This window comes from Carcharodon carcharias, chromosome 23, assembly GCF_017639515.1.
Source record: "Carcharodon carcharias isolate sCarCar2 chromosome 23, sCarCar2.pri, whole genome shotgun sequence".
Classification (NCBI taxonomy): Eukaryota; Metazoa; Chordata; class Chondrichthyes; order Lamniformes; family Lamnidae; genus Carcharodon; species Carcharodon carcharias.
The window spans coordinates 9,300,865-9,314,606 of record NC_054489.1 but is presented as its reverse complement, the minus strand read 5'-3'; the positions used below and the strand labels follow the sequence as shown (position 1 = coordinate 9,314,606).

Genomic DNA, 13,742 nt, shown 5'->3' with positions numbered 1-13,742 from the left:
GGGGCACAGTTTAAAAATAAGAGGCCTCCCTTTTAAGATGGAGATGAGGAAAAGTTTTCTTCTGAGAGTTGTTAGTCTTTGGAATTCTCTTTCCTAGAAAGCAGTGGAGGCTGGGTCATTGAACTTATTGCAGAATGAGTGAGTTAGATTTTTGATAGACAAGAGAGTCAAAGGTTATGGAGGGGATAGACCGGAAAGTGGAGTGAGACCACAACCAGATCAGCCATGATCTTATTTGAGTGGCGCGGAGCAGGCTGAAATGGACAAACGGCCTACTGCTGTTCCTAAGTCCTATATTCCCATGTTCTACAAGTAGCATCCTCGATTATTCGAGGGTTACCGAACCACAGCTTATGCCATGAATTACAGTGGAGCAGGGCGAGGAAGCAGGTCCCAAGTCTACCTCAGCTGGAACGGGGATGGAACCCTGTGCTGTTGGCGCTATTCTGAAGCACATGAACCACACACTAGCAGTCTAGCCAACTGAGTTAATTGGTCCCCCCCACCCCCCACCTCCCACTCTTAAGTCACGTATACTGTTTCTCATTACACATTGACATATGCATAAAGGTGAATGACCTGTAATTTTGCTGATTTGAAATGTGACACTTGAGAACCAAATATTTAGTATAGCTGCAGTGAATGAATGGTTTATTGCATCCTCCTGTGCCCTCTTGAGTGGGATTCAGTTAAGAATGGAACACGTGACATCCGAACAAGGGCCAAAAGCAAATGAGCAATAATTGTTATGACAGCATTAGAATCAAGGTAGGCCGCATAACCTTATGAGTCCTACATTTGCTCAGTTAGGACTGATTATAGTAAAACGTTTGTACTGTTTTTTTTCCCTGCCTTTGTAATTGTCTAGTCTCTGCTTCTAAAGACTTTGGGGTACACATCATGGGGTGCCAGGTACCTGCTTCCCAAGCCATGTTACTCGTGTGCAAGCCTGAGCGGTGAGTGATGGCTAACCCTAGAGAGGCGTCACAGCTCAGCCTGATCCTGACCTCCTCTGATGTTCACAGAAATGCAATTTCGACATGGGTGGCTGGACTGAATGGGCTGCAGAGGTCTTTGAATGTAATATCTTCGTTCTGCCTTCCCCACACCACAATCGATTAGATAGTGATCTGGCTAAAATTGATCAAATGTTTAGCAATCGAATTGAGCAATTGTGCTCATTACTGAAGGTGAATTCATTGTCTCCCTGGTTCAGTGTGTGGCAGGTATGCTAATGCAAGCTTTTGCTTGTAGCCTTTGGCATAGTGGCCACACCACCATCCAATGTCTCTCCACTGTTGTCCAGCTGAGTGGACTACACTCACCTGCTTCCATTCTTATCTGTCCAATTCTGGTCAAAGGATGACCTGCAACAGCTTCTCTTCCTGCCCCATTATCTTTGTGGTGATCCCCCAGGAATCTATCCTTGGCCCCTTCCTATTTCCCACCTCGGTAATATCATCCAAAAAAATCACTTAGTTTTCATTGCACGCTGACAGCACCCAGCTGTATCTCACCGCCACCTCCCTCGACTCCTCCACCACCTCTATATCATCAGACCACATGCCTGAAATCCAAAACTGGATGAGCAGAAATTTCCTTCAATTAAATATTGAGAAGACCGAAGCTAAACTCTGTTCCCTAGCCAGCAATTCTGTCCGTCTCCCTGGCAATTGTATGAGGCTGAACCAGGCTTTTTGGAACTTTGATAATATACTTGACCTTGAGATGAACTTCTGACCACATATCATGCCATAACTAAGTCTGCCTATTTCCACTTCTATAACATTGCCTGACTGCCCCAGCCTCAGCTCATCTGTTGCTGAAACCATCATCTGTGCTTTTGTTACCTCCTAGAGCACTGTAGCTGGCCTCCCACATTCTTCCCTCTCTAAACTTGAGGTCATCCAAAACAGTGCAGCTCATGACCTTGCTTGCAACAAGTCCCATTCACCATCACACCTGTGCTTGCTGATGGACATTGGCTCCTAGTTAAACAATGCCTTGATCTTAAAATTCTCATCTTTTCAAATCCCTCGCCTTGCCCCTATCTATCTCTGTAACCTCCAGCTCCACTAATCTCCAAGTTATTTGCGCTCCTATAATTCTGACCTCTGAGCATCCCCAATTTTAATTGCTCTATCATTGGTGGCCATGCCTTCAGTTGCCTAGCCCTTAAGCTGTAGAATAACCGCCCCCCCCCCCCCACCAACCCCAAAACCGCTTCACCTTCTCCTTTCCTCCTGTTATCACACTCCTTAGAATCTAGCTCAAGTATTTTGGTCAACTGCCCCAATATCATCTTATGTATCTCAGTGCCAAGTTTTGTTTCATGATGTTTCTGTAAGTACTTTGGGATGTTTTGTTACATTAGATAATTAGATACTAGTTATTATAACATCCTTTCACTTTGCAGAAATATTGAGATGATAAGTCAGAAAATTCTACCTGAGTTCACCCGTTGATTTTTTTAAAAGGCAGTGAATATGATTGTCCCATAGTAATTAAAAGCTTTTTTTTAGCCGTTATAGTGATAATTGTAATGCTTACTAATCAATAAGTTATTAGCAATGGATTGAAGGATTGAAGAAACACAATGCTCCCCAGTGACTCAGTTGAGTAGCTAAACCATACAGATCACATTCTACCCTCAGTCTTTGCTGTACTAATTCAACCTGGCTAGGACTGCAGTACAAGCGTCACAATCGATTCACATGTTCCTAGGTTGTGGACAGGGCCATCGACCAGGATTCTTGTTCTTGATCCCTGTCAATTGATTTCTGCTGCATACGTAAGTATGTGGATGTTGGGCAATGACAGGGCTCTCCTCTGCTGCTATGCTTCCCACCTCTGACTGTCTGCTTGCACATGAATAAGAAGTAGAGAGAGAGAGAGAGAGAGTGTGTGTGCGTGTGCGTGTGTGTGTGTGTGTGTGTGTGTGTGTGTTGGGAGTTGGGGGTTGGGGGGGGTGGGGGGTGGTTCCAGATGGTGCCCTGTATCTGGAAACTATACCCAAGCAAAGCGTCAAGAATTTCTGGAGGAATGGAGAGAGAAGTAACAGAGAAAGGAGGAAAAGATCCACAGGTTTCTTTTTCTTTGAAAAAGGATAAAAGTAGCTCGTAAGGTAGAAATTTGGAGCAATTTATAAGTACAGAATTCCACATATGCGGTGTCATAAAGTATGAAAATTCTGCCGAGCACAATCATATAATGGCTATTTTTCTAACCTCCCGATAATGTTTGGAATAAAGGCAGAAAATCATAGCAACACCCATATTTCAGATGACCTAAAATATTAGCTCTGTTTTTCTCTCTCCATCGATCTTCCTGTCCTGAAGATTTGCAGCATTTTTCTGATTTTTATTTCTGATTTCCAGCATCCACAGTATTTTGCTTTTGATTAGAATATTTTCAGTCCAATTTCAGGTGATGGGTGCAGTACTGGTTTTCTGCCACTAGATATCTCTGCATTTTGTAAAATACTGGCAGCATTTATGTTAAATTTCTATACCATAGCTGGTTTCTTTCAAAAAAGGTTTCTTTCAAAAAAAGGTGTTTATATCATGTTGGATAGGGCTAGATTTTGTGAGGTAGGATTCTGTTGCAAGCAAATTCCTTTACACTAATGTTTTTATCAATGGAAAAACATGGGCTTTACTTCCTGAAATGGAGAGGCGCATCTGTAACATTACTTCAAATTAAGTTGGACAAGGAGACATGTATTCAAGCTAGTAACAGGTACAATGAGGACTGATTTCAGGATGTTCTTGGGGTGAGATGGTGGCGTAGTGGTAATGTCGCTAGGCTAATAATCCAGAGACCCAGGCTAATGCTCTGAGGACGTTTATTATAGATAATAAACCTCGAATGTAAAAGCTAGTCTCAGTAATCAATGAAACTACCATTGATTGCCACAAAAACCCATCTTGTTCACTAGTGTCCTTCAGGGAAGGAAACCTGCCATCCTTACCCGGCCTGTCCCTATGTGTGACTCCAGATCCGCAGCAATGTGGTTGACTCTTAACTGCCCTCTGAAATGACCTAGCAAGGTCAGTTCAAGGGCAATTAGGGATGGGCAACAAATGCTGGCCTTGCCAGCGATGCCCACATCCCATGAAAGAATAAAGAAAAAAAACTCCGTGTGATCATTATGTGGAACATACTTCCAGGAAGAGTAAGTGAAACAAAAACTCTGGAATCTTTTAAGAAACAATTGGTTGCTGAATGAGTGGAGTTTTTACAACTTTCCAGATTGATAAATTAAGATGGGGAATACCCTTCACAACTAGCTTGTGAATGCACGGTTCCCCTAATGTGACCATTTCTTAGATCTTTTTCTGATCTCGCCCCTTCGGGCATAAACCTTGCAGGAGTGCCCGGTTTTCTTAGGCAGCAGCACAACCTGGATGTTGGGCAGGACCACCCTGGGCTATGATGACCCCTCCCAGCAGCTTGTTGAGCTCTTCGTCGTTGCGGATGGCAAGCTGCAGGTAGTGGAGGATGATGCGGGTCGTCTTGTTGTCCCGGGCCGCGTTGCCAGCCAGCTCGAGGATCTCGGCCGTCAGCTACTCGAGGATGGTGGCCAGGTAGACAGGGGGCTCCAGCCCCAACACGCTCGGCATAGTGACCCTTACACAGGATGCGGCTGACCGGGAACTGGAGACCAGCTCTGGAGGAGCGAGTCTTGACCTTGGAGGCCCTTTGCCTCCGGTATTATCACGACCAGACATCTTTCTGCGTTAACTCTCAGAGGGTCGTGTTTTATCTGATCTAATGGAGAGCCTTGTCCCCAATTATCAGATTAGTTCGGAGTGTCCACATTTGGCTCTTAACAAAATTAAAATTAAAAAAATCTGAGTCAGAGGAATTGGAAGACAAGTGCAACACAGATTACAAGGAAAAAATTCTGCTGTTTTACTCACCACAGGAAGGAGATAAGATAAAAATAACGAAAGAAGCTGAGCATTGAGGTTATGACTTGCAAAATTTGGGGTAGTGGAGCATAGGAGCACTGTTAATGGTGATTCCTCTGTAACATTGACAGTGGTTGCAGAAAGGTAATTTATCAATACTGGAAATCTAAATTAAAATGAGAGGTCAGCCACTGCCCAAACAGGAAAAGAACAGGTTAACAGCCTGGCATCAAGCCTTCCTGAGTTTGGGGTAAGGGTCCTATCCAAACATTAACCTGTCTTTTGCAGTTCCAGATACTTAACTGACCAGAGCAGAGGTGGGATATAGTGTGGGTACATTTCCATTGTAAATGGTTGAATACTGAAAGCATTTAACATTCCACTACGAAAGCACAAATGTAGGACACCCCACCCCACCATGTTATTGGGGTACTTTATTTTGCAGCCTTTTGTATTCAATTGTATGCAAATATACTGTGCAATTCGAATAAAATAATAGTTTATTGTTTTTTTTTGATGGCTTCTAAATGTAGAATTGGTTGCTGTCTCAGAAATATGTTTAGCTGCAGTACATATAACACTGGTGATATCCTTGGTATGAACAATGAGGCAGTTGAGAGGAGTGTTACTTTTGTTGGATCTGATCGATTGCAATGTGGTTTTGATTTCTCCTTGTTAAAGTGTTTTGTCTGTTGCTTCATAATTGGGGACATTGTTACTGATCACAGTTGATGTTTCCAGGGCATAGGTGTGTGTTTATTTTTTTTTCAATTCTTATTGTTTATAGCGATCTTTGTCAAAGCTTCCATCGCAGGAGCTGGATAAAGTAACAATGAACATGGGCTTAGTCCGCCAGGTCAGTTTATAAAATGGCACCTTGCATCTGTGCTTTACCACAATATCCTGTCTGCTGCACTGCATGCACTTCTGTAGGTAATGTGAGGTTTGCTACTAACATGTTGCAAAAAGATAGAACTTTCAAGACACCTAATGACTAATTTCTTAAAGATTATTTTATGTTGAATAGTTTTGTCCAATACGTTAGGCACTAGCCAAATATGGCTAATTAAAAATCCAGATGTGGCTAATTGCATTTCTCATTAGTAAACGAAGAATTAGCAATAGACACCACCTTTGAGCATGTGCTCTTGTCGTTCTTGGTTGCATGGCATATGCATGCAAACATTGTTTTTTTGCTGGTAAAATGAAAAGCAGAGTGTATGAGTGCTTTTTTTAATCACTGACTGTGCTTTACTTCCTTGGTAACTGTTTGTTGGTCCTGTGCTATAATAGTGTATACCATGGGTGGAAACATGGACTTCAGCACAATGGAAATACCAGCAACATCAGAGCTGTCACCTTGGGCAGCTCTCGATCAATCACCAATCACACAATAACGCTCCAGGACAACAGCAGAAAGCAAACCCAGCCAGTAACTGGCAGCCCCAACAGGCAGAAAGAAGTATCTAATCGATGTCCTGCACAGTGAGGCTGAGGCAGAGGAGAGGTGGATCTGGACTGAGGGCAGGACAGGCCTCTTCAGAGGATGGGGCCACCTTTGGGCAGGAAATGAGGGCGGGTCTGCTGCTGCTTGTCATGTGCATCAGCAATCTCAAAAATCACTCCAGTAAAGCCAAAGTAATGTTCGCAACTGCCGGGACAAAAATCTAAAACCTGCTCTGAGATGTGGTATGTCTGTTAAAGTTGTGCCCAAATTTCCAGCTTTGAGAAAGGAATCTGGCCAGATGGAAGATGATTGTTATGTATAAAGTATATCTGTCTGTGCCATATGAAAGGCATCTACTAAAATTAGTGGATGTGGCTAAACTGTATCACTTTGTCACTTTGTGGCTAGTCAACATTTCTGTTGGACAACACTGCTAGAAAAGCCCATTTTGGAGCACTGTAGTCTTAGTGGTAATATTCCTTCATATTGGAACTGAAACATTGCAAGTTAAGAGGCTCTAATGGTTTAAATTTGTGTTCATCGAGGTGAGGGATACTGGGGCCAGGAAGTGGAATGATTAATTGTCTACATCAAGCACTTTTTATTTAAAGAGCCTTGCATCTGATTAAAAGCAATGTGGAAGTACTTTACTGTGCTCTGTCCACATCTTTTAATTCCAAGTCTCAGAACTCCCCTTGAACGAATCACTGTGGTACTTTCCTTTTCCTGCAGCATATGTTTTTGTGGCCTCTGATGGAGATCCCCAGTTGCATAACGTTGATACGTGTGCTAAAAGAACTGGACTAAGCCTGAGACTACCTTAACTTGTTTAATTCAGGACCCTCCCGGACACCACGGCGATGTACTTCTCTAATGTTTCCGTTCCCAGTTCGCTGGAGTGGTGACCTTTTTTTTATTTATTCAGATACAGAAACTTTGCCTTTGTGGGATAGGACACCAATAAATTGCTTCCCCCGTGCTAGCAACCTGCATTTATGTAGCACCTTTAATGCACTAAAATGTCCCAAGGCGCTTCACAGGAGCATTATCAAACAAAATTTGATCTTGAGCCACACAAAACGATATTATGACAGGCGACCAAAACCTTGGTCAGAGAGTAGCTTTCAAGGAGTGAGTTAAAGAGAGGAAGCGAGGTGCAGAAATTAGGATGGGGATTCCAGGGTTTAGGGCTGCTAATGGTGGAGAATTTAAAATCAGGGATGTGCATTTAGCTGCAGTTGGAGGAGTGCAGATATCTCAGTGGATTGTAGGGCCAAAGGGGTGAGGCCATGGAGGCATTTTGAAAACAAGTATTAGAATATTAAAATTGAATCGTTACTGAACAAGGAGCCAACCTAGGTCAGTGAGCACAGTTATGGGGATTAATGATTAATATCCAGTCTACATAAGTGGCAGTGAAGTCTTGAGTCCATGCTAGGTGTCACCTAATCAATTTCTGGTGATAGACTGTCCACCAAAATTCATTACAAGCCTACTGACTCCCACAGCTACCTCGACTACAGCTCCTCACACCCTGCTTCCTGTAAGGACTCCATCCCGTTCTGATGATGCCACTTTCAAAAACGGTTCCTCTGACATGTCTTCCTTCTTCCTTAATCGAGGTTTTCCACCTATGGTGGTTGACAGGGCCCTCAACCATGTCCGGCCCATCTCCCGCGCATCCTCCCTCACACCTTCCTCTCCCTCCCAGAACCATGATAAGGTCCCCCTTGTCTTCACTTATCACCCCACCAGCCTATGCATTCAAAGGATCATCCTCCGCCATTTCCGCCAACTCCAGCATGATGCCACCACCAAACACCTTCATCCCCCCCCGGTGGCGTTCCGCAGGGATTGTTCCCTCTGGGACACCCTGGTCCACTTCTCCATCACCCCCTACACCTCAACCCCCTCCCACGGCACCTTCCCACACAACCGCAGAAGGTGCAACACCTGCCCCTTTACTTCCCCTCTCCTCACTGTCCAAGGGCCCAAACACTCCTTTCAAGTGAAGCAGCATTTCACTTGCACTTCCCTCAATTTAGTCTACTGCATTCGCTGCTCCCAATGTGGTTTCCTCTACATTGGAGAGACTAAATGCAGACTGGGTGACCGCTTTGCGGAACACCTTAGGTCTGTCCACAAGCATGACCCAGACCTCCCTGTCGCTTGCCATTGCAACACTCCACCCTGCTCTCATGCCCACATGTCTGTCCTTGGCCTGCTGCATTGTTCCAGTGAAGCTCAACGCAAACTGGAGGAACAGCACCTCATCTTCCGACTAGGCATTTTGCAGCCTTCCAGACTTAATATTGAGTTCAACAATTTTAGATCATGAACTCTTTCCTCCATCCCCACCCCCTTTCCGATTCCTCTTTTTTCTAATAATTTATATAGGTTTTTCTTTTCCCACCTATTTCCATTATTTTTAAATGTATTTGTTTTATCCATTGTTTTATCTCTACCTTTTAGCCTATTTCGATTCCTTCCCCCCACCTCATCCCCACTAGGGCTTTCTGTACCTTGCTCGTCCTGCTTTCTACCCTTAATGTCACCATTAGTACATTTCTTAGCTAATATCACCACCGTCAACACCTCTTTGTTCTTTTGTCTATGACATCTTTTGGCTATCTCCACCTATCCAGCCCTCTATCCAGCACTACCTGTCCCACCCCTCTTAAACCAGCTTATATTTCACCTCTTTTCTATTTTTCCTTAGTTCTGTTGAAGAGTCATACGGACTCGAAATGTTAACTGTGTTTCTCTCCGCAGATGCTGTCAGACCTGCTGAGTTTTTCCAGGTATTTTTGTTTTTGTTTTGGATTTCCAGCACCTGTAGTTTTTTGCTTTTGTCACCTAATCAGTACTTGATTTGCATCAACTTCTAATCTCTATGGTGGTTCTGTGAACCTTGGGCACAAAATCTTGTGATTTTGGAATCTCATGGAACGCAAGAAAAATTTTGACTTATTCTGTCCCCGGAAACCCTAGCCAATTATCAGCTTGGTCTGGTTTATAGGGCAGTTACCTCTAAGTCAAATGGCTTCAAGCCCCACTCTAGAGTTTCACCAAACAAACCACACTGACAATTCAATCTGGGTCTGAATGAATACGGAGTATTATTGGAGGTGTCAGCTTTGAGAAGATGGACTAAGCAGTCCCTTTTACTGTTCTTAGACAGGTGCGGTGGTACTTTTAGGCTTTTAATATATCTGTTAGTAGATGTTGATAAAATGTTTCCCCTACAATTATTTCTTAATGTAAAGGATTTCTGCCAGTTCAGTATCCTGGCCAGCATTCCTCCCTCAACCAGTGCCACCAGTCTTTTTATCTCATTGCTGTTTGTGCAACTTTGCGTACAAAATGACTGCTGCATTTTGCAAATGGGTGCAGTGCAGAAGGAGGCCATTTGGCCTGTTGTGTCTTTGCTGGCTCTTGGAAACAATTCACTTAGTGCCATTCCCCCACCATCACCCTGTAGCCCTTCACGTTCTTCCTTTTTAGATAGTAATCCAATTCCCTTTTGAATGCCTCTATTGAACCTGCCTCCACCACACTCTCAGGCACTGCATTCCAGATCCTAACCACTCGCTGCCTGAAAAGTTTTCCTTCATGTTGTCATTGCTCCTTTTTCCATTTACCTTAAATGAGCGCCCTCTTGTTTGCGATCCTTTCACCAATAGGAACAGTTTTTCCTTATTTACTCTGTCCAGACCCCTCATAATTTTGATCACCTCCGTCAAATCTCCTCTCAACCTTTCCTTCTCCAAGTCCCAAATTCTCCAATCTATCTACATAACTGAAATTCCTCATCCCTGGAACCATTCTTGTGAATCATTTCTGCACTCTTTCTCATGCCTTCCTAAAGTGTGGTGCTCAGAACTGGATGCAATACTCCAATTGAATCTGAACCAGTACTTCCTGCACAGCTTGCTACATAAACGTTGCTGCAGAATATTATCTTATAATATTATGTCGTGAATCTGTGTCCCTTTTAAGGCCACAAAGTATGACTGCTGTTAAGTGAAATGGTGAGTGGTAAGATCATTTAGAGTGAGGGTGACCAATGGGGCTTAAAAAGTTTAAACACTGGTGGAACAGGGCTTAACAAAATGTAAATACTCTTCACTGTGGCCACAACTTCCAACAAGATAGTGTAGGGACACAGGAGACACATGCCTTGTCCATAAGCCTCCACTTGAGGAATGGTTCAAGCCAATTTGTCATTCTTGGAAACAGGTCTGACCTGTTCAGATCTATCTGATTTTATGGTCCTTGGCCTTTTTTGGACTGGTCATCACCAAGAAAGCTTGTAGCCTGTTGCACCCTCAAACTCAGGATACTGGTAATGGTAAGTCTGTAAAATAATGTCCGCCCCTCCTCTTTCACCTCTGCTTCTGTTGCATATTTTCTCATTCTGCTTTTTCACTTCTGTTTTTTTCCCCCCCACTACGTCTCCTTCACTTTTTTTTTGTTTCTGGTTCTTCTTCTGCGATTCCATTCTTTTTTTTTCCTCCTTCACTCATGGTTGTCTCTCACTGTTTCAGTTCCATTTCTCGCTCTTTGCTGTTTCTCTCACTCCTCTTTTTCAATCACTTTCTTCCCCTTTGTTCTCGCTCTACCTCACAAACATTTCTCCTCTCACTCTCTTCTCTCCCTTTCTTCTCCTTCCTCACTCACTCTTCTGTCTCTCTCCCTTCCCTCGCTCTAATTTTTCTTTTGCCTCCCTCTCATCTCTAGCTCCTTTCTTGCCTGTTTTGTCTTTTTGTATCTTCACCAGTTTTTGTTCCCCTCTAGTTTAGGATGGCCGACTTTATTTAGATCTATTCCTGGAGGTTCATCATATGACCTCCCTTTCCATTTTGTAATCCTGTCATTTTTTTTCTCTCCTTGTAGCCATGTCCTGGGGATTTAATTCCTGGAGGTTCCAGGAGGGGCGGCAACCCCACTCTCATTCCTTCTGTATTGGAAGTGATACGTTAGGAACAATATGGGGGAGGTGAAGGAGCCAGACATATCTCCCAACCAGCTGGGGAGTCAGCATCTTTCAAAAGAACAGGGGTAGGACTTAACTATAACGTCAGAAGCTGGCTTAGAAAACAACAGCAACAACTTATATTTACATAGTACCTTTATCATAATGAAATGTCCAAAGGCGCATTATAAAACAAAGTATGACACCAAGCCACGTAAGGAGACGTTAGATCAGATAATCAAAAGCTTGGACAAAGAGGTAGGTTTTAAGGAGTGTCTTAAATGAGGAAAACAAGGCAGAGAGGTTTTGGGAGTGTATTCCAGAGCTTGGGGCCTAGGCAACTGAAGGCACAGCCTCCAGTGGTGGAGCAATTAAAATTGGGGATGCACAAGAGGCCAGAATTAGAGGAGTACAGATATCTCGGAGGGTTGTGGGGCGATAAGAGATTACAGAGCTAGGAAGGAGCGAGGCCACGAACGGATTTGAAAACAAGGATGAGTGTTTCGAAATCAAAGTGTTGCTTGATCAGGAGACAATGTAGGTCAGCAAGCACAGGGTAATGGGAGAATGGGACTTTCTGCAAGTTAAGACACAGGTGACAGAGTTTCAGATAACCTCAAATTTATGGAGGGCAGGATGTGGGATGCCAGTCAGGAGTGTGTTGACGTAGTTGAATATAGAAGTAATGAAGGCATGAATGAGGGTTTCAGCAGCAGATGAGCAGAAATAGAGGTGAAATCAGGCAATGTTATGGAGGTGGAAATAGGTGGACTTAGTGATGGCACAAATATGAGGTTGTAAACTCATCTCAGGATCAAAAGTTGCGAACAGACTGGCTTAATCTCAGACTGTTTCCAGAGAAAAGGGTGAAGTCAGTAGCTAGGGAACAGAATTTGGAGTGGGGACCGAAAACAATGACTTCAGTCTTCCCAATGTTGAATTGGACAAGCAAAGCACATATAAAATGGTGGGCCATGGAGAGTTAAAAGTACAACAGGCAGGATTCTTAGAGAAACAGCAAGTGAGTATTTCAAAAAAAAAAGTGGGAGCGATAGGACCGAGAAAACAATATTATTGTCAGAGAAAGTTGCAAAAAAAATTTCAATGTGGCACTTGAAAAGCACAGCGGGAACAGATTTAGGCGAAACAGCTGGGCCAGCAGGGCTTGAAAGCAAAAGGGGTTGAATTTTTACGAAAAAAGCTCCCGCACTGATAGCAGGAAATGCTGTTCCCAACTCCTAGACGGGAATATGGTCAGGAGCCAGCTGAGGCCAAAAAGAGGGTTTCGATAGCTTTGTAAACTGCTGGGGGCCTGACTTCCACTGACACAGAAAGCAAGGAATAAGGTGCCTAAAGTAAAATCACCGGCATTCAGAGCAAGATCGATGGGGCATTTTGGAGCAGCGAGCTGAGAAAGAACCACCCTAAAGTTGGGAATCGTACCTGTTGACCTGTAGCAAAGCTAGGAATTGGGGTTGGGAGGACCATGGCTCAAACTGATCAGATGGTGCAGGGAGCAATTAGGGGTTAATATAATCAACAGAAGAGCGTCCAACAGCTCACTTGTAGATGAGTCTAAGGATTGAATGACTGTTCAGTGTAACAATTAGGAAAATTCAAGAGTGTTAGAAAAGCCTGACAGGAAATGAGTTGCATATGCATTCACTTCCTGTAAGTTTAACACTTGCTTCCTGGAAGACTTTAATCTATTAGCATTGGTCTTCCATGGTTTTGTATGCAGTCAGTCCTTTTAACTGTCCTTTTCATTTTTGTATTTCTGCTTCTCTCCCTCTCCACTCATCTCTCTGCCCACTTTCTCTTCTTCGCTATCTCTTCTTTTTCTCCTCTTTTCCTCCTCCTTCCGCCTCTTTCCTCCTTGCCCCTAGCTGTTAGTTGCTCCTCTCTTTTCTGGGGTGAGGGGTGACACAGTATGGTTTGGCCAAGGCCTGCAAGTAGATTTTTCCATCCCCAAGCCCCACTGTCGATACCCTCCTCTCTCCTCAATCTTACCTATTGCTCTGCCCCTTTCCACACCATCCCATCACTGCCCACTGCCCACTCACTGAAATATCACCTTTCACAATTCTGCCCTCTTATCAACTTCAATCCCCTAACCTGGCTTTTCCTCCCACATGGAGCTCAATTTCCCTTTGGAACGTAGGAACCATTCAGCCCAAACCTGTTCTGCTGTTCATTTGGGTCATGGTTGATCAATACCCCAACTCTCGTTTACCTATCTTGCTCCATATCCCTTGCTGCTCTTACCTAACAAAACTCTAGTGATCTCTGTCTTGAAAATTTCAATTAACCCAGCATCCAAAACCTTTTGGGAATCCATGTTCTAGATTAGCCATTGTCTGATTTCACACCTAATTGGCCTGGCTCTAATTTTAAGATTCTACCTTCA

General features: G+C 43.7%; 1 protein-coding gene across 4 annotated transcripts in view; it reads left to right on the top strand.

The window, feature by feature from the left end:
- The window catches only part of LOC121269191 (phosphatidylinositol 5-phosphate 4-kinase type-2 beta), a 98,556-nt gene that overhangs the window by 41,607 nt on the left and 43,207 nt on the right, over positions 1-13,742 (top strand). For 2 of the 4 annotated variants that reach the window (XM_041173719.1, XM_041173718.1), the window contains exon 4: positions 5,701-5,769. The exons of the other annotated variants lie outside the window; for them this stretch is intronic. In XM_041173719.1, coding sequence (XP_041029653.1) covers positions 5,701-5,769 — 69 coding nt within the window. The remainder of the gene's footprint in view (positions 1-5,700; positions 5,770-13,742) is intronic. 4 annotated transcript variants of the gene reach the window in all.